At 38.4% G+C, this 21,217-nt stretch overlaps 1 protein-coding gene across 2 annotated transcripts in view; it reads right to left on the bottom strand.

The window, feature by feature from the left end:
* The window catches only part of Stx17 (syntaxin 17), a 41,213-nt gene extending 20,511 nt beyond the window's left edge, over positions 1-20,702 (bottom strand). Inside the window, exons 1-2 of one of the 2 annotated variants that reach the window (XM_051187786.1) lie at positions 20,533-20,702; positions 12,633-12,698 (exon numbers count right to left, since the gene is read on the bottom strand). In XM_051187786.1, coding sequence (XP_051043743.1) covers positions 12,633-12,698; positions 20,533-20,655 — 189 coding nt within the window. In that variant the 5' untranslated portion in view covers positions 20,656-20,702. The remainder of the gene's footprint in view (positions 1-12,632; positions 12,699-20,532) is intronic. The other variant, XM_051187787.1, reaches the window with a different exon arrangement.
* Between the last annotated feature and the right edge of the window lie 515 nt (positions 20,703-21,217).

Below are 21,217 nucleotides of genomic sequence, written 5' to 3'. Positions count from 1 at the left end.
AGTAAAATTTAAGACAAAGAGTTTCACTTATGACACTATAAGAGCAAATAAATCCCAAGTAAGAAAAGAAAGTGACATCTAAGGAACCAGCTATGGCTGTAGGGTACGGTATGGGAAATTCAGAATCTTGAGACATTTACCAAAAAGGAGAGGAGAGGTAGGAAAGCCAAGTGAACCCAGGAGTGGTGTGAAACAAGGAGAATCATGCAAGTAAGAGCCCAGAATGAGCGGAGGCTGGCAGAAAAGTTAAGAACAATAAGAAGACATAAAAATACATGTACAGCAAGAACAAGAGAGAAGGCTGGGGCCCACTGCTTGGGGCAGATGGTGTAATGCTAAAAGATGATGTAGAGAGCAGAACCGCTTAGCTCCTGTTTTGCTTTTGATTCTGTATTAAGGAATATTTCAAAATTGCAAGGGGGTAAGAAACATGCCCAAAGGAAATCTGTGTCACTACAGAGCTTTGGATAGGCTTCACAGAGGAGGAGCTTGTTGTAGTCTCTGAAAAAACAGTCTTAGGGAACTAGGACATACTAAACACAGAGCCCTCTTGATCTGCACGTCAGCAGCAGCAGAACACTGTATCGTTTCCATATTTAACAGCACCAGGCTTACACACTGGGCCAAAGCACCAGACCAAGTGAAGTAGCAGCATCTGTCCTTCCTAGAGGGAGACAGCATGATGCCTTAGATGTCATCCACACCATCCTACCCTATGCCAATTAGGACACAAGTCAAAGATCCAGAGTCCAGATTAATCTCATAAATATTTTAAAGCAAAAATCAAGTTAAATTCCTCTGAACTCACAACCACCTAGAGAAAGTTCTTTTCTATTGACACCAATTAGGAAGCTACTTCTTGCTGCCATTTGCTACGTCCCCTACCCTCTCTGTTGAGGCCTTCCCTCTGAACTGTTGTCTGTTGCCTCGTTAGCACTCATTTCATTGCCTCCCCCAGGCAAACACCCCTTTTGGAAAGAAAAGGTAGACCCAGTATTCCCTCAGCCTCCTAGTGAGATCATGAAAGGCACACTTCACATCTGCTGAGTCCATGACTGGTGTTCCTTTTGTGCATCTGTGCAGATTACAGTACTGGGTTGACTTCCTACAGGCAGTCTCCTTCCAAATGAGCTCTGAAATCTCCTGAACCAGAATCTCTAAAGTGAGCTTAGATAAGTCTGCTCCCAGCAAGTTCCATGTCAACATCTGTGGAGAAGTGGGGCTGAGGACATTTCTATAAAGGCCACATTGATTGTCCAGTGATTTACAACGAACTATAGAAGAAATCCCTGAAAGTATAGTCTTTGTCCAGTGATCTATACAGTAACAGTTTACAGCACCTTCACTTCCTTGTAAAAACTGGCCACAAAAATCTTCCTTAATGTTAGAATTTCCTTACTCCAGAGAAGAAAGGTTTTAAGCCTATTCTACTTGCAGTTTCAAAATCTTAGTGACTGGTTGGTTTGTCCTGTTGACCAGGGACAGCAGAGTTCCGAGGCAAGCATTGGGGAGAAAAAAACAAAAAACAAAAACAAAAACAAACAAACAAAAAAACATGTACTATATAGTCCTGGAGCTACTTGTTACAACAGTGTTTGGTGGAAAATAAACTAGAACCTGGAAGTGAGGAACCCATAAAAGGCTGGGAAAAAATCATCTGAAGAGATTAAAAGAAATAGTGTCACACAGGGCAGGAGGTAGCTCTTGTCTCCATCAGCAATACTGGAACCCTTTCATCCACACAGCGCTAGAGCACTCAGAAAGACTGTCCTGAAAGGAGGAATAATTGAGCAGACTGAGCACTTCTCCAGCTAGCCTCCAGCTAATGAATCACTAAAGCAGGACCCAGCATTACCATATTGGTTCTGAGTAACTGGTAACATAATGGCAATTCAGAACAAGGCTCAAGAAATATTATAGTAACATAAAAACATACAGCAGTTAACAAGATCAAATATCATCAGACAGATACAGAAACAGGAGAATAGGAACCATAATGCAGGGAGTAACCACAGGCCCAAAATAGACCTGATTGACACAGATCCTAAAGCAGTAGAAAGGGATATTAAGTTATTACAACTGCATTTCACATGTTTGAAAAATTAAGTACCAACAAGGGCGACAATTAAAGAGATCCAAGTAAAAACTCTCTAGAGATGAAAACTTCAGTGTGTGTTAGATGAAAATAGATTAGACACTACTACCAGAGATGTAAATAACAGCAGAGCATTGGGTGTCACTCACAATGAAAACAGAAAAGGAAGCTCTTTTTTAACAGAACCAGTCAGCTATGAGGTGACATCAAAGCAATTGCACATGTATCTGGAGTTCTTGGAGAAGGGAGGGAAGGGGACAGAAGAACATATAAAGAAGAAAATCAATGTAACAGAGAGGTTCAAAGAAGCTCAACAAACTGAAAGCATGTGGCAGCGAAGAATGCACCATGTCCTGTGAAAGTTCCCAAAACTGGGACAAAAGGAAAGCCATAAAAGCAGTGAGAGCAAATGGACATCTTACAGGGGCACAAAGATGGGCTGCGGAAGATTCCTCACAGGAACCCAAGTAAGTGGACAACTGAATGTCTTCAGAGTACAGAAAGGAGAAAGTCTACAGAATTCTACACATGGTAAAGATTCTATCAAAAAAAAAAAAAAAAAAAAAAGTGAAAGGATTCATCTAATTAGAAACTACTCCAAACAATGTTAAAATCTTTAAAAGCAAAAGAAGAGATGAAACACAAAAAGATGGGTCCACACAAAGGCATTTGTAAGCACATCAGAAATGGAAATAACATGGGCACTACACAGGCTTTTACACCACACCCAAGTAACTTTACATGGCAACTAAGTGTTCTGGGGGCTACGGGGAGGGAGGAATGAAGTACAGGAGAGCAGCAGCATAAAGAGGCAGGGGAGAAACACACCTGGATAAGTTTCTTAAACATGGAAAGTCCCGTAATATCATTGAAAACAAGCAGTAGATGAACACTAAAGCAACTACTAAAACAGAAAGTTATGGCTAACAACTCAAGAAAAGAGAGTGCAATTAGAGAAAAACCACCATAGTTGAAATGGAAACAGCTGGATATGGTGACATATGCCTATACCCCAGCACTAAGGCGAGTAAGGTAGAAGAATCAGGAGTTTGAAGCCATCCCCAGCTACACAGCCAGACCCTGTCTTAATATATATTTTTATATGTTAACTATATATATTATATATTAACTATATATTATTCATTAGACAAATGAATATTAGTGTGACACAGCACATTACAGGCTTATCAAAGTAAATAAAATAAAAAATACTGACTATATCAAGTGTCTACAGGGACATAAGGAACTAGGTGGGAATAAAATGGAACAATTGTTTTGAAAAACAGGCAGTTTCTTTAAAAGTAAATAACTACCATGCAATGCCATTATTCAGCTTCTAAGTTATGTACTAGAGAAACAAATCCTTTGTCCATAACAACATGTTCACAGCAGCTTTATTTGTAACAGACAAAACAATAAACAAACCAAATGTCTACAAACAGGTAAACAGATAAACCATGCTATATTCATATAATACGATGCTATTCATTAATACAAAAATTAAATATAGATGCCTAGAACAAAAGGGATAAATCCTGTAATATTCACAGTGAAAGAAAATAGATTTTATGTTGTATAATTAGTTATGTTTTTCATATAATGTATACATTACATAAAATTCTAAGAAATCTCCTACCTAGTACATAGCAGCAGAAAGCCAGTTAGTGGTATGAAGGTCAGGGAAAAGAGCAGAAGGTCATGTTAGAGACAGATCAAGAAGGTGCAGGGTACAGAATTGCAGAGAGAAATGGTTCAAGTGATCAAATATGCATGACCTTGATTATAGAGATTGCTTTATCATATAGACACAGGTCAAACATACATTAAAGATTAGGTACTTTAAATACGTATACCCCAAGGTATGGCAGTTAATACCACAAGAAAATTTGAGGAAGAGGAGGAGAAATATATAGCAATAAATTACTTATATACAGTTGTACTTAAGTCAAGCAAAGATTTCATTCAGATGAAGTTGGGGATGAGAAGAAGAATGAAGGAAGAACACATACTGGGCTTTGTTAGAACTGGAAGTTTCCTTGAAAAAAGAAAAGGAACTATGAAAAATATGAGGATCTGACATAGATGAGTAGTAAATATGCATGGTATTTATTATATTATCTTACAATTTTAAATGTTTCTGTGTGTTTAAAATGTGCATGCATAATGTTTTTAAATATGCTCAATGTTAAGTTGCTATCAGGCAGTTTCCTATTCTATTAGCATTAGGGTAGGAAACACATAGGAGAGTTACAAAGATAGCAGGTAAAAATCTAGCTTGGCAGTCACATGGGGTAGGCTGGGGTAAGGGTATAGTGAGTACCTTCACTAACTAATGTATGTTGTACAGCAAATTAAAATATTATATCCTGGAAAAAAAGCTTGTTAATGGGAAGTTAACAGAACTTAAATGCTAAGGAAGTAAACAACTCACAAATCTGAGGAAGTTCTTGAAACTTACAAGAGCCACAGGTACCTCCCACATTGTATAATGTTGGGTAGAAGGGACTTTCCCACTGGCCAGGCTGCCTGAAAGCCAGAGAGCTCCAGGGAAGCAGCTTTTGTGAGTTGTCAGCCCAGCTAGGTGGATTTTCAGGGATGCAGCTGTGTTCAAATCATTCATACTTGGTCACTGGTTCACTAAGCTAGATTTTGGTGGAACTGTTTCTTTGATCTATTGTTGATTCCCTATATGGGATGAGTACACATCTGCTCTTACCTTCCCAGAAGTGAAACAAAAAACATGTTAACAAACAGTACCCTGATCATTACACTAGTCACCTTTTTCATCTGCTTGCTCCTATTCTTGCCCCCACAAAACTGTTATTATTATAACAGGAAAGAGATGTCTTCAGGTTGTCTCAGGTCACTGTATAACTCAAAACCTTCCAGTAACCTGAGTTACTCCTGCAGGGCCTCCCAAGGTTGACCCAGCTGGAGTCTGACTTCATCTCCTCCACACTCCTCATTCACACTAGCCATACAACCTCCTTAGCATCCGGTGGACAGGCCAAAAATCCTCCCACCAAAGCCTTCATACCACACTTTCCCTATGCTTGGAGAATTCTATTTCTGAGTTTATGCCTTCAGTTTCTTCAGAGATGTCCTAAAATGTTATCCAGAACCTTCCACAACCACTACTTATATAAGAGTTCATTACTAGGATTTTTGATCCCTAGCTTTACTTTTCTTCATGGCAAGTGTAACCATTAGTTATGTTAGGCATTTATTTACTTTTTAAAAAAATCTTTTAAAAATTACCAAATATTAACAAGGATGTAGAGAAAGGGGAACCCTTGGGACACTTTGTATGGAAATCTAAATTAATACAGCAATTATGAAAAATAATACAGAGGTTCCCACACACAAAAATAATCACCCTGTGGTCCAGAAGTCCTAATTCAAAGGAAATAAAATCAGTTTGCCAAAGTGGTTTCTATCTGTATTTCCATGGTATCCACAGCACTGTCTGCAAAGCCAAAACATAAACCCAACTGAAGTGTTAGCCAGTGGTGAGTAGGTAATGAAAACCTGGTGGCAGATATACAGACAACTGGAAACTCACCCAAGGAAATTAATAAAAGCCTTTCATTTGCAATGTGGATGAATCTGGAGGACATTATGCCAGGCACAGAAGGAACAATGCCAAACTATCTCACTGATACCAGAATGTAAAACAGTGGCTCTCATAGAAACTGAGTGTAGAATAATGGTTACCAGAAGCTGGGGAGGGGAAGAAGGAAGGGTAGAGAGGTTAACAGGCACAAAACTACAACTCTAGTGCAATCCTAGTGCTGAGAAACAGCAGGGAACTATACTTAACTACACTTCCTGGTATGTGTCCAAACACCCAGAGGATTGTGAATATTGCCACCACAGCAAAATGACAAAAGTTTGAGGTGACAAAACTTCCTGCACTGCATCAGTACACTCACTGAAAACGTCATTCTGGGGCTGAAGAAATGGCTCAGTGAGTAAGAGCACTGGCTGCTCTTACAGAGAACCTAGGTTCAGTTCCCAGCACCCACATGGCCACTCATAACTCCAGTCCAATGCTCTCTTCTGGCCTCTGTGGGCATAGAATGCATATGGTGCAAGACATAACATCCAGACAAAACACCCATACTCACAAAAATAAATTAACTGAAAAAAAATCACACCCCATAAATAGGGACTTACATGTTGTTAAAAATGAACACTTCATGCTGGGATACAGCTTTGTTGTAGAGTACTTGCCTGGCATATATAAGGCCCTGGGTTCAGTCTCCAGAAACAGAAAAAGAGTAAAACTTAAAAATAAAATCTCTTGATTCTGTCTCCCTGCCACTCCCCCAAACACAAGATATACAGAAGAATTTTCTTTTGCTTATAGCTCTTTCCAGTGTCTACAACACTGAAGAAAAGTTAGATAGTAAAATATTCCTGTTCTAATAGTCAACTCAGAAGGCAGGAATGCTAAACCCTGAAACTAAAGGAAGGGTTCACACACACATGAAGTCCTGGTTCAATACCAGCATAGCATAAACCAATGTGGTGAATGTTCCTGTAATCCCAGCAGTCAGAGGTGGAGGCAAGAGGATCAGGAATTCATGATCATTCTCATACACAAAGAGAGTTCCAGGCCAGAAATGTTCACAAGTTAGAGCAATGGGGTCATAAGGGAAGCAAGCTTTAAAAACGTAAGTTCATCAACTTAGCATTTAACAAGCTTTGCAATAGACAAACTAAACTATGGCCAAACTTTCAAATAAAAACACATCCCCACCTGTTTAGATAATAACTAAGTTTAATAACTAGTTCTCTTTTTCTACATTGTTCAGAAATATCTCCAAATTCTTGTCTAAGGCTTAAGATATAGTCAAATATATACTTCTCTATGTGGGTGATAATTGTAAAAAGCAATTATTCTAAGTTAATTGAGAATTCTGAAAAATGGCTAATTATGTATTTGATGATTAAAAGATGAGTGGCTATGCATATATTTGCCTTCATTAAATATTGATTTAAGATTCCTAATGTGTTTTTATAACATGCAATTTTGAGAGCAAATTGTGTACAGCAGAAAACATTTGGTATCGTAATAATTAATCAGATTTCTTTATAAACACAAGCACAAGTCCACTGGTAAACATTTAAATAGTACTGCAAACATACTCTAGACATAGTACGATTTACTGCTAAGGGCTCCAGAGTCATAAATATTTAATTAAAATAAATCTGAACTATTCTTTATTTGCACTATGTACCTCATAAAGGTTACTGATAGTAGTATGACGTTACACATGTTTCAGTATCAACCAGCACTAAAAATTATATATATATATATATATATATATATATATATATATATACACACACACACACACACACACACACATATTTTTAAGCAAATAACCAAGTATTAAAAAGATTAAAAATCACAACTGAGGGCATAGATTACTAGAAGAGCACTTGTCTATCACGAGCATGGGGCTGGGGGAGCAGGCAGGAGACTAAAAATCAAAGGAGAAAAAAAAAGACATAGTTCATTTATTCAAGTATTTAATGAGCATCTACAATTATGCATTAAGGCCCATACTTCAGTGCCTATCCACTTGAGTTCACAATAAGAGATTATAAAGAAAATATGACTAAACATGGGACTTGGTTTCCACTATGGAAGTTGCTCTCAACCTTCCTAATGCTGTGACCCCGTACTACAGTTCCTCATGTTATGGTAACCCCCAACCATAAAATTATTTTAGGTGCTACTTCATAATGTTAGGTTAGATGCTACATAACAAACTGTAATTTTGTTATTGTTATGAATCTCAATGTAAATATCTAACATGCAAATGGTCTTAGACCTGCTGTTATTACATGGCCTCTGTAGGATCTTGGCACATATGACTGACAAACTTACAATCATCCCCAGAGTTAGGGACCATTATGCTAATTTGACAGGTGAGGAAACTCAAGTTCAGAAAGTGTATTTAACTTTAGTAAAGCAAACAGTGTCAAATATGATTCAATCAATTAAGAATTTATAATTTGAATACAGTATAATGACATTTTGCATTCAGAAAAAAATAGAAATAAAAACAGAGGGAAAGTGGACATAGAGTCTCACTTTTAACCAAGAAGATATTTGCAATCGATACCTGCTAGCAAAGAGAAAATCAGTTTTCTACAAAAAAAAAAAAAAAAAAGTGTCACTGGGCATATCAATCACACCCTGGGGCAGGCTTCATGCCCAGTAGTTAGTTGGCTAATACAAAACTGATTCCATGGATCCTGTGTGTCTTTTATTTTGTTTTTCTCTTACTGGAATATTTTTTGACAGAAAGAGAGAATATGAAGTCTAGAAGGTAGAGAGGTAGGAAAGATCTAGGAAAGAGTTGAGGGAAGGGAAGCAATATGATCAAAATATATTGAATAAATTTTTTCAAAATCCTTTTATTGAGGTGCTATTTTGTTTTATATAGTGTTTAAATTACTTTTATATTTTATTTTAGGTATGTGTGTGTGTGTGTGTGTGTGTGTGTGTGTGTTTGCACACACAAACATTCAGAGAACAACCACTTCTGGCAGTTGGCTCTCTCCTTCAGCCATGCAAGTTACAAGTATCACTCAGGTTGTCAGGCTTGTTGGCAAATGCTTTTGCTCACTGAACCATCTCTCTGGTACTAAGTTGCAATTTTAAAAGGATATATTTGAACAAGCTTTTGTTTTGTTTTGTTTTGTTTTTCTTTTGGCTTTTTCAAGTCCGGTTTTCTCTCTGTAGCTCTGACTATCCTAAAACTTGCTCTGTACATCAGGCTGGCCTCAAACTCAGAGATCTGCCTGCCTCTGCTTCCCAAGTGCCAGGATTAAAAGTGTGTGAAACCACCACCACCTGGTTGAACACGCTTATTTTTAAGCAACCCTTTCAAGTGGTCAGTATGTCAAATTTTTAACAAGTTCAAATAATCAAAATAAAATAGGAATCTGGTAATATGGTGATACTGAAAGAAGAATAAGTTTCAAAAAGTTGAACTGGGAAAAGAAAATACAAAGGAATTACAAAAAATCATTAGGAATAGTAATATTTTAAAAGTAATTGGCTGTAAAAATCTATTTATGAAAACTAACTACATATGTACATTAACAAAAAATTTAGAAAGCCTAATTAAAAGAAAGTCAACATTTAACACTTCCACACACATTGAACACTTCTATACACACACACACACACACACACACACACACACACATGCTGTAAGGCACAAATTAATTAGTACCCCCCCCCCGTATAGTGGTGCACCTGTTAATACTAGATATAATATAGGGCTCAGGAGACAGAGACAAAGATGGTCAAGAGTTTGGGGCCATCCTTAACTCTATAGTTTGTATAAGGCCAAGCTGAGCCCCAATCATAACAATGTGTCTCAAAAGCAAAATTAATGAAGTAGTTTAGTTTGAAACAAAATCTTGTTTATCATATCATATTCACATGAGTATGGAGAAAATTACTCACACAAGATACCAAAAGCATAAGACATAAAAGACTGGAAAATTAATCACATAAGAGGTTCTTTGTCCCAAGAGATGAAACCAAAGTGAAAAGGTAGGTTTTACAGAAACCTGGTTCTGATAAACCTGAAAAACCTATAACTTGTTTCTCAAAAAAAAAAAAAAAAAAATTTCATCACAAACTAGCCATGAACAAGCCTATACACTAAGTTTGGAGCAGAAATTAATAAAGTAAGGAAACACATGAATCTAACAAGTTTGATATCATTACTTCAATGGCACACATAAATCTTTTATGCCAGATGGAGACCAATAATGTCAACATGATTTTAAAAATTAGTACACAAATTCTCTGACACAGTCAATATCTCAATAAAATCATGTAATTGTTAGTGAAACATTAAACAGTCAAGATGGTAAGAAACCCAAGTCATAATAATCTCATGGCCATTAATGAGCTCAGGACCACCACTGGACTTCACTGAATCTTGATTGCAACAGACCTGCGATGCAGGAAGAGCCAAGAGCCACCTCTCCCTTAGTCCGGTAATCTAGTTACCACCCAGTACAACAGAGAGGCAAGTCGTATTGCCATCTCAACTTCAAACTGATCTGCTTTCTTCAGGGATCTGCTTGTTGTCACTAAGGTTACAGATACATGCCATACCTGTCTTTTTACACATGCTGGGGATATGGACTCAAGTTCTCAAATTTACAGCTGTCACTTTACCTACTGAGCCATCTCCCCAGCCCCGACAACAAATTATCTTGAGAGAGAGGGAAAGGGAGAGAGAGAGGGAAAAAGAGAAAGGATATGAAGGAGTGAAAGAGAATAAATCAAAGCTAGGTGTGGTAGCTCAAGACTATAATCCCTGCACTTGGGAAGCTGTCAAGAGGACTTGCCACAGTTTAAGGACACCCTGGGCTACATGGTAAGTTCCTTGTCAACCTGTGCCCAGGTGAGATCCTATCTCAAAATACAAATAAATAAAATTCCATGGAACTAATAACAAATAATTTTGAGATGGAAGTAATAAGATACAACATAAAACATTATTAAAATTTCAGAGAACTAGGGACAAGCAGAGCACAAAAGTACCAAGGAGGGAAAAGGTCCATTGCAAAGATGGGGAAATCAGGAGATTCAGATTTTTTTAAAGCATTACACAAAGAGCTGGAAAGCATTCACTGTTGAAAGTCAATTCCAAAGGGAATTCTATACCTGGTAAAACTGCAGTGAGGGTTTTAGACCTACAGTTACTTACTTTACCTCTTGTACTAGCCAACAAAACAGTGGAGGAGATAAAAATGGAGGAAGACCAAATATTCATGAAAACTCACAGCTTCTGCATAGATGCATCCCAGGGAAGTTCCAGGACAGCAGCTATGCATCAGATAGAGTCCACACTGGAACTGAGGGATGAAGGTCTTAGAGACAGAACTCCCGAAATAAAGAATGGGACAGATATAACTATCTGTTATATTATTGAAATATTGAAAATATTATTGATAGAAATATGTTAAAACATGGAACATTTTAACAGAAATCAAAACACATAGACAGAAAGCTGGGTAATTAAAAATAAGGTTGTTATTAACTTCAAAAAAAAAAAAAGTAAAGGGCTGGACTGTATTTCACTATTTGACTTGGAAGAAAATAATGTCCTTATAACCAAAAGAATGAGGTACAGAGTATAACTAAAGCAAGGACAGTATATATGCAATTATAAAGGAGAAGGGAGGCAGGAGGACAAAGTGGAAAGCTAGAGCTCCACCCATATGGCAGGGGTGAAGAGATGGCACATAAACCATACAGCTACATGGGTGGGCTAGTCAGTAATAATGAGGTAACATGGGAACGGAGCCAAGGGCCTCACAATGGATTCTTCCAAATAGATCTCAAAGATAAAGAACTGTGGGGTTCTGCCTCTACTGTATTATTCTTAAAAAGAAATTAATGCTTATAGCTTTTCAAGATACATTTATTTACTTATTTATTGTAGGTGTGCCTGAGTGCCACAGCACACATGCTGAGGTCGGTCAGAGGACAACCAGCTCTCTCCTTCCCCCACATGGGTTCTGGGGATGGAACCTAGGCTGTCAGGCTTGGTGGCCAGTGTCTCTACATGATAAACCACCTCACAGGCCCTGAATTTTCATTCATTTTTTTTTCTTTGTTTGTTGAGACAGGGTTTTTCCATAGCTTTGTAGACCAGGGCTGGTCTCAAACTCACAAAGAACCTACTGCCTCTGCCTTCCAAGAGCTGGGATTAAAGGTGTGTGCCACAACCATCACTACCATCACCACCACCAGGCCTGGCCCTAAATTTTTAAAGCTAGTTTAAAATAATTAGAACTTATTTTTTAAAGTAAATAACTAAATATGGGTAATATATTTTATAGATAGAATTCTGTATCTCTCAAATTACAGATGTCAGTCTTACAAATACAGCAGCATAACAGACATGAAGAAAACACACAATTAAATATTTGCCCAAGGCATATGTGAAAAACTTTAACCCTTCAGAGCAAATTTCTTTAAAAAGGTTAAAACTACAAGCAGCATTATGTCAACCAACCAATTAATTAATACAACCTTAGGAAATACTGTGAGTTTTGTAAGGATTTTGGAAAATGCTTTGATTGTGAAAATGTAAGTTAACTTATTATTCCTGAAGGAAAAGGAGGTAACATAAAATATGACTGAGCAATTCCTGGTAAAACACTAACAAATACTCAAAAGAGGATCAGTTAGGAAGGAGGAAGCTGAGTAACCCCTACCTCAAAACCTACAAGTCCTCAACATTCCAAACCCTGACACTTTCCAGCCAGTGTGATGGTACAGCTAACCTCATGGGATGGAGCCCACCTTGGATGCACTAAAAGTCCTGCCATGGCCTCAGGACAGTGTGAAACAAGAATAGACTCATTTGCACTTGTTTCATCTCAGACATCTTGAAACGAGCATTTTAGGTAAAGCCTTATCAATTCCCTGAATTATTTCCAAAACTGCCTTTTTCTATTGATTTGCCACACACAGCAGCCTTACCTGAACAGTGCGCCCTGCATTGATGTGCTCTTCATGCAACTTGTCCCAAATTCTGCACCGTTGATACTGTTAAATAAAAACAGGGAAAGAACTGAGTTTTACATCATGAGACCATGTCCAGTAGCCACAAAAACCTTTACTCATCTACTCAAACATAGCAGAGAGGGAAAACAGTGATTTTTGTAATGATAGTTAACTTTCTGAAGGCTTTCAATACTACATTTTAAAAATTTAAAGACAAAAATTTATGATAGTAAACAATAACACAAAATATTATCAGATCAAATTTATTTTTTCTTTTTCTTTTTCTTTCTTTTTTTTGTAATCAAAATACTTTTTTTGTCTTTCTACAGAGTCTCTGGGGAAGGGAAATACAGATAATGATAATGAAGACATTAAAGAAGCTGGGAGATGGACACCATCCTCACTACATATGCAAAATGTTAAGAGATTGTTAATAGTGATGATAATATTAAAAAATAAGATCAAAACTTTTTAAAAAGCAATAAATCAGGCCAGGTGGTGGTGGCACATGCCTTTAATCTCAGCACTCGGGAGGCAGAGGCAGGCGGATCTCTGTGAGATCAAGACCAGCCTGGTCTACAGAGCAAGCTCCAGAGCAGCCTCCAAAGCCACAGAGAAACCCTGTCTCAAAAAACCAAAAAAAAAAAAAAAAAAAAAAAAAACCAGAAAGAAATCTCAAAGGCAGGCAGGAAGAGAGGAGAAAATGAATGCTGAAGTACAGAGGGACAAAGGCAGATGGATTAGAAGCGAAGGATCATAAAGTGAGGATTACGTACATAAGAAAGATAATATCTACTCCAAAGTACAGGAAAGAATAACTGCCTCACCTTGAATACCAAATATTAAAAATAAAAAACAGGGACAAATATGAAAGGCAACAGGAATGTTCTAAATCTAATATACTAGAAAATAATATATATTGACAGATAGTACCTATGCCGAAGGCCTGGGTAGGCTAATTCGATAAATACATACTCCACTTTTGAGTGGTCACCTTGTGCATAGGATTTTTTCATATATATGCGCGCGCGCGTGTGTGTGTGTGTTGTGCATATATGCTTACCTTTGTGTGAGTGCACATGTCAGGAGGTGTGAATATGTGTGCATGAGTGTGTAGAGGCCAGATATTAACATTACTTATTGTGGTGGTTACTATGTGTACCTCAATTATTCTCTACTTTATTTACTAACTCAGGGTCTCTAACTAAACCTGGAGTTTGCTGACTTAACTAGTCTAACTTGCCAGCTTTCCTTAGTGTCCTGGCTAGTTTCAATGTCAGCATGACACGAGCTGGAGGCATCTGACAGTACGGGATCTCAGTTGAAAAAAATGTCTCCACATAATCATAAGATCAGACTGCAGGCAAGCCTACTGAGCACTTTCAAAATGAGTGATGGGTGTGGGAGGGCCTTCCACTGTGGGGTGCTACCTCTGGGCTGGTGGTTCTAGGTATTATAAGAAAGCAGGTAGATTCAACCTGTAAGCGGCATTCATCCAAGGCCTCTGCTTCAGTTCCTGTCCTGCTTGAGTCCCTGCCCTGTCTTCCTCAGCAATTGACTGTGACCCAGAAGTGCTTTTGGTCCTGGTCTTTATCACAGTAATAGAAATCCTGACTAAAACTGCTGGAAATTCCATCTCTGTCTCCTCAAGTTTTGAGATTACAAGCAGACCCCCATACCAGGAGACCCAAACTCTGGTTCTCATACTTGTTTGGCAAGCACTTTATTTACTGAGCTCTTTCCAGTCTCATCGTATAATATGTTACTCCTTACAATGATCTTATACAATTGTAATTTCACCATCATAACAGTATGGAAACACAGACATTTGCAGCTTTGTTCCAAATAGTAAAACTTGGATGTTAAGTCTATAAACATTAAGGTCTACTACATAGTGCCATGTTAAGGTGGATGTTTATATCTGAGGTGATGACATCGATCAAAGCACCCTCCACAGGAAGTGCCTAAGCTGAGAGTTGAACAACAAAGTTTGAATGGTGGCAGATGGTAAAATTCATGTCGTTAACAGATATAAGACAGAATGTAAAACCATTCAGTTCAGTGTCTTCATCTACCTTATTTAGTGAGGAATTCACCTTCAAAATAGAAAAGCATTGACAAGATCATCAGGAGAAAATTAAACTAGCTATGACGGAGCATGCCTGCAATCTCAGCTAACCAGGTAGCTGAGGCAGGAGGATTACCTGAGCCAAAAGTTCAGGACTGGTTTGGGGAACATAGGAAGACACTGTCTCAACAACAAAGACAACGGGTTTAGGAATATAGCTCAGAGGTGCAGTGCTTGCCTAGCAGTAAGAAGTTCTAGGTACTATCGTCAGCAAACCTAACCCCTTCCCCCTAAAAAAAGAAAAGAAAGAAAACCAAGAAAGAGTAAACCTACTTACTTCAAATGAGTTCAAATCAACAGGCACAAGAAAAGGATATCTGAGTGAACCAAGAAACCTTGCAAACACTTCTGTTTATTTATGAAGAACTGGAAAAATCCCTAATACTTGCAATTTCACAAAGATATATATATATATATGATGGGCTATAAATATCAATGTAAATCTTTGGGGAAAGTCTTTACTAGATTAGTAGATAGATGGCATGTGAAATTTAAGGAGCTGGAGGGCCTGTTCCTTTTCTGTCCAGCGTTCTCACTGATCGCTTCAAAACAAACAACATATAACTGTCAACTTCACAGCTGACATAGGAGAAAAGGGTTAACATAACTGAAAGGTCACAGCTGTACTGGTGGGAATTACAGTAATGTACATGGGAGGCTCTGCACTGGTGCGGAACAGAGAAAGAGTAAAGCACTGGCTGGCTTCACAGCTACCAGTTCACAGGAATTAAAGAATGAGCAGTAAGAAGTGGTATTCTGAGATGACAAGTGCAGTGTTAGGCTCTACATCCATTCATTCTCTGCATCTGTTAGAAGCGCACTCTCAAGTACGTATAAGTTGGATACATGTACTAACATAGCAACTCTTGTAAATGTCTCCCCTCTACAGAGTGGTCCAGAGTAAAGTGTGATGTGCAGGCCTGTAACCCCAGCCCTGGGAAGCTAGGAAAGGAAGATCATGTTAAGGCCAGCTGGGGTTAAGAGTGAGACCTTCTCTCAAAGAGCAAACAAGGGCTGGAGAGATGGCTGAGCAGGTAAAGGTGCTTGCCCCTAAGCCCAAGACCTGAGTTTAACCCACACCAAAGGAGGAAGAGAACTGATTCCAAAAGTTGTTCTCTGATCTCCACATACACATAATAAATAAATGTAAAAAAAATTAAAACTAAATCAAACAACAATAATACTTGCTCAGTAAAGTTACTGTAAGACTAAGTGCTATTACTTATAACATAACTCTCAAAAAAGGAAAGCAGCAGCCTTTGCTACCACTGTCCTTACTTGCCCACTTATCAAAGAGGCTATAGAAGAGATTACTGTCTCAATGGCATTATCCCTTATTATAGTGAGTTAAAAAAAAAAAAAGAAGAAGAAGAAAAGAATTCAGTTTGCTACTCCTTACTATTCAATCTTATATAAAATTAGGATATAATGTGAAAAGCTATTATCCCAAATATTTGGTGAGGGTAGAGGGAAGCAGGGTGCTATAAAAATATGTGTGAAAACCACTAGAAGCAGTTAAGTTTGGACAACTGGTAAGCATCTCTAAGCACAGGCTTTTGTGTGAGATGGTCTTTATCTATCTGCACAGCACGGCAGGCAAGTGATTAAGCTGGAACCATAGCATTATGCTTTGGGTTGCTAAATACAGAAATACAAACTTGAAAGTGGCCCCAACAACAAACACACTCCCTACATCACACAGAAAACAGCCAGGAATGTGGCAATCATCCCAGGGTGGTTCAAACAGCACTTGCAAGGTCAAGTGCCAGGTTCAATAAAGCCCTCATATTTGTCTCCTAATGCAGCAGGGTTCCAGATACAACAGGAAGGCACAACCAGACCACTAGAAGAAAGGGGACTGTTTCCTTACATGTGTATCTTTTGTAAAGTAGGAAAATATTTCTGGAGGTTTCCAAATTCCTATCAGGTTTTTGGTCAAGGCTTACTGGCCAGAACAACAAGATGTGTCTATAGCTCCTTCATAACCCAAGAGCTGAATTATCACATTCATTAGACACAGTATCATTCACCATCACCCGAGTTTGGTAAAGAAGATAGTCAGTCACAGGATGGGGAAGGGGGTTATTGTAATTACAAATTAACAAATAAATATGAACAAATACATAACTATGACAAATACATAACTATGAAGTCAGCCTGCTTCTTTCATTTGGTACTGCTGGGTTCAAGCTGCAAGCTATTTGTCTACTCCATGTCACCCATGGACTGCCTAGTCCATGTCATACGCTGCCTCTGATCATTGTTGGATTACTTTCTATCTTGTTTCCTTAATTGAACTGCAAAAAAAAAATCTATTTTTATATATCATTCAAAGCTAACAATCTAAGAAACAGCAAATACTAAACACCAATAAATACTTAAGGAAAGCTAATATTTATTTCTTGTAATAAATAATCTTGCTTCTCATTAAACCTGGCAGATTGAATGCAAATATTCATTTCTGCTCTTTTCCGAAATCACATGAAAAGACAATAAAGAATGTTAAGAGGTGAAAATTCACAAGAGCAATAAGAATACAAGAGAAGACACCAATAGACAAGAACTTTTAAGCAAACCTCAGAAGGTGGAAAGAATATAAACACATTGCAGTGGGTACAGCAGACCAGAGAGAACAACAGTCTGAGCTTGAAGAGATGGCTGGAGGGAAGAGAGGCATGGAGGCCACAGACAGGTTCCAGGAAGGCTGCACACCCAGAAATACTAGGTGCAGGTGACTAGTTAAGAAGTGTGGTGGAGACAAAAGCAGAATTAGTGGAAGGCTGATATAAGCCACATGTAGTTATCACCTCCCCACATGCTCAAGCAACTGCCCTGCCCCATGCCCACAGAAGGTAGTCCTCTCTGCAGGGGCCAACCGGAGAAGATGGGGCCTGGACTCTAACCCTAACAAAGGCAAAGATGGGATGGTTTACCCAAGCAGCCTGGACCAGGAAGCTCTAAATGTTGGTGTGCCTGTCATCTTCCTTGTTCACTTTCCTTCTTAGGTCAGATGGATGGTCACATAATGCATAGTATACCCACCCCTCTTAGGTCCACCCAAATCCCACCTCATCCCTGTTTCAGCATCACCTCTAATAAAATAATTCCAACAGGTAGACTGGGGTTTAAGAAAAAAAAAAAAAAAAAGAAACATAGATACTAAATCTAACAAGGTTGTGTCAAGTAATGTGTTTACATATAAGTTGATGACATCAATTAGAGCACACTCCACAGGAAGTACCAGAGCTGGGATTTGAACAAAGAACAAAGCTTGAATGGAGGCAAATGCTGGGATGCATGTCATTAACAGATGTAAGACAGAAAGTAAAATTACTCAGGCCCATATATCTACCTTCTTTACTGAGGAATTCACCTTCAAATAGAAAAGTGTTAATAAGATCATTAGGAGGAAAATGAAGCTGGGTATGATGGAGCATGCCTGCAGGTAATGGACGGCTTCCATTACCATGAGAGATGAGATGGAGCAAACCTAAAGCATTTCCATCTTATCTGATAGGCCATATGGGAATCTCTGCCACTTGCATCTTAGCCATAAACTAATCCGTATAAATCCTGGGTGTATATCCCTCACAGTAACTTTCTTCTTAGATCCCTATTACCTAAGAAAGCTAAATGCTAAGGCTCCAAACTTCAGGATCACACGTTAATAACACTCATTGTGTGTAACAGTGCACTGCGGAAGGGCCTATGGAACATGGCCCAGGTGTCCACAGCACACTGCTCTTATTGTTCTCATTGTTGCAGAATCACTGTGCTAAAGGCTTACCTTCAATTTCCCTCCAGTCTGGCTTTTTTCTTTTAAATTCATATTGGATGACTGATGGCCAGAATAATAACTATTTTATCTTTCTACACCTTTTCCTAAGAATAATATGCCTTTTTCAAAGAGAGGCACTATAAGACACCTGGAGCCTTAATTTTGTTAACTGTCCTGTACAGAATGAGTACTGCAGTTTTTAAATATGTTTACATGCCATAACCTATCCATCAAAAATATGCTATTCAAGAGAAAGAAGTATTTCCATAATAAACTAGAAATCCTACAGACAGTGAATGAAATGTTCAAGTATATTTTTTAAAAAGTATAAATCAATAAGAATTTACCTTCTTAGCTTCAGATATTATGATCTGTCTGTCCATTATAATTATCTGATAATGTCTGAAGGTTTCATAAGTAAAAATGCTAAAATAGGACCATGTTCAGCCAGAGCAAAATCAATGGCACTATCTCCACGATAATTCTCTTATGAACCTGGTACAACTAATCCAATCAGCAACGGGCCCCTTTCCCACCACCTTGCTGCAGGGCTCTCACTTTCCATAAGGGGACTGCACACACACATAGCTAGGATTAAAGGGCAATGGCAGCAGCCATTTTCATACAAAGTAAGAAAAACGTGTTAAATCTCAAAGGTAAAGTAGGACAATGAAGGGGGAGATGGCTTTAATAGCCCACAGACCCCTTGTCTTTACCTTTCAGAATCATTTCCTTTACCTAATTCTTATCATCTTTGTTAATGGCAAAATTGGTATAGTTCAGGACTTTGAAACACACCTTATCAAATCTTTTACACATTTTTTAACACTGTAACAATCTAAAAACAGAACTGTTTACTTTGGATTGCTCAACTCTAGGTAGAAGATTTGATAAGGTATGTTTCTCTATCCCATTAAGCAAAGCATGCTTGCATTCCAAGGAGAACCAGTTTACCAGACAATTCCTTCCATACCCTTACAAGCTAGAGCTATCACTTAAGCCTTATATGTAAAGGACAAGAAATTAAGGTGTGAAAAAAAAAAAACAAAAAAACGCTAACCCTCAATTCTAAAAACACCTCAGAGAAATTTCCATTGCAGACAGCTTCTCTCTCTCTCTCTCTCTCTCTCTCTCTCTCTCTCTCTCTCTCTCTCTCTCTGTCTGTCTGTGTGTGTGTGTGTGTGTGTGTGTGTGTGTGTGTGTGTGTGTAAGGTGGTTAAATACTAGAAAAATCAGTAGGAGAAAAAAATGGTATTTTGAGTGAATAGAGATTATATTGAAAAGCTATTAATGACCACATGGCCCACCCTTATCCTAAAATTCAAAAAGAGAAGTAGAGGAACACACAGCTCAATGCTTAAAGCAGAAGACGACCCACCTTTCCAAGTCAAAGCTCAGTTCTCAGTAAACCTGAGGCTGCTACAACTGTCACAAGCCCCACATCACAGCCTGTCCAGGGCTGCTGCTTTCTGAGAAACTCATCTACTCTCATTTCCCCAACCCACCTTGGCAGTACTTCTCAATTTGGGACCTTTGTCAAAGAGAAGCAGTGGAGAAAGGAAATCCCCTCACATCATACAATTATTTCCATCTTTACATGAAGAAGACAGGAGTTACTGAAAGGCACAAGTTCAAAACACTTGCCATGGGGTGAATGAGATTAAGGCAGCTCCATTAGCCATAGCTCCCACCTTCACAGCACAAGGCACTATCAAACAGTTTGAACTTAATTACTAACTACCTAAAACTGCCACATGTCAATTAAAAAGATATAAACTCTACTCCTATCTCTCTTCGTCAACATAATAAAAGGAATATATGAGAGATACATTTGTAGAGCATGAAGACTAGCTATCAGAGGGTTGGAGGTGTCTTAACAAAGTCTCGGGTTCTCTACTCAGCTGAAATCCAAAGACAGCAAGTAAGAATCCATGGAGGTACCTGCTTCTGCAGTGAAAATGAATGCTCACCTTCTCAATGTTTATCTGGTGTTTTCTTAACCTCTCCAGGTCTGTTGGTATCACTATCTTAGTGAATTTCTGGATAGCTGGCTCTAGTCGTCGTAACCTCACTTTTTCTTCATCTTCAGACATCCTGTTGGCCACTTCCACTTGTAGTGGCTCTCTTCTCTCGTGCAGAAGCACCTAATAAGGAACATTTAAAAATGCTTTTACAACAGGTTCCATTCCTTCTAAAAATACACAAATACAGGGCTGGAGAGCACTGGCTGCTCTTCCAGAGGACCTGGGTTGCTTCCCAACATCCACATGATGGCTCACAACCACCTGTAACCCCAGTTCCAGTTCTAACATCATTTTCTAGCCCCCTGTGGCTCTGCACATATGGTGCACACAGGCAAGCAAACACTCACATATATAAAAAACAATTTTCAACCAACAAATATGTAATTACTCTTTTCTCTAAATACATATTAAACCCAAAATTGAACTTGAATGGCTTGGTTTTTCTATGAAATGATGTATATTCAAATATTCTCTTCATTAAGGTAGTATCTAGTCATTCTCAAGTACTTTTCAAACTGTTCATTTTTATAGCACAGGCAGGATAGGAACTGGTAACTATAGGCTGTCCAGGAAACCCTGATCCGCATACCTTTACCTCCCAAGCTACTCAAGAATGTTCAGAAAATATGAC

Source organism: Phodopus roborovskii, unplaced genomic scaffold (assembly GCF_943737965.1).
Source record: "Phodopus roborovskii unplaced genomic scaffold, PHOROB, whole genome shotgun sequence".
Classification (NCBI taxonomy): Eukaryota; Metazoa; Chordata; class Mammalia; order Rodentia; family Cricetidae; genus Phodopus; species Phodopus roborovskii.
The sequence above is the reverse complement of the archived record's forward strand: the minus strand, read 5'-3'. Positions and strand labels throughout refer to the sequence as shown.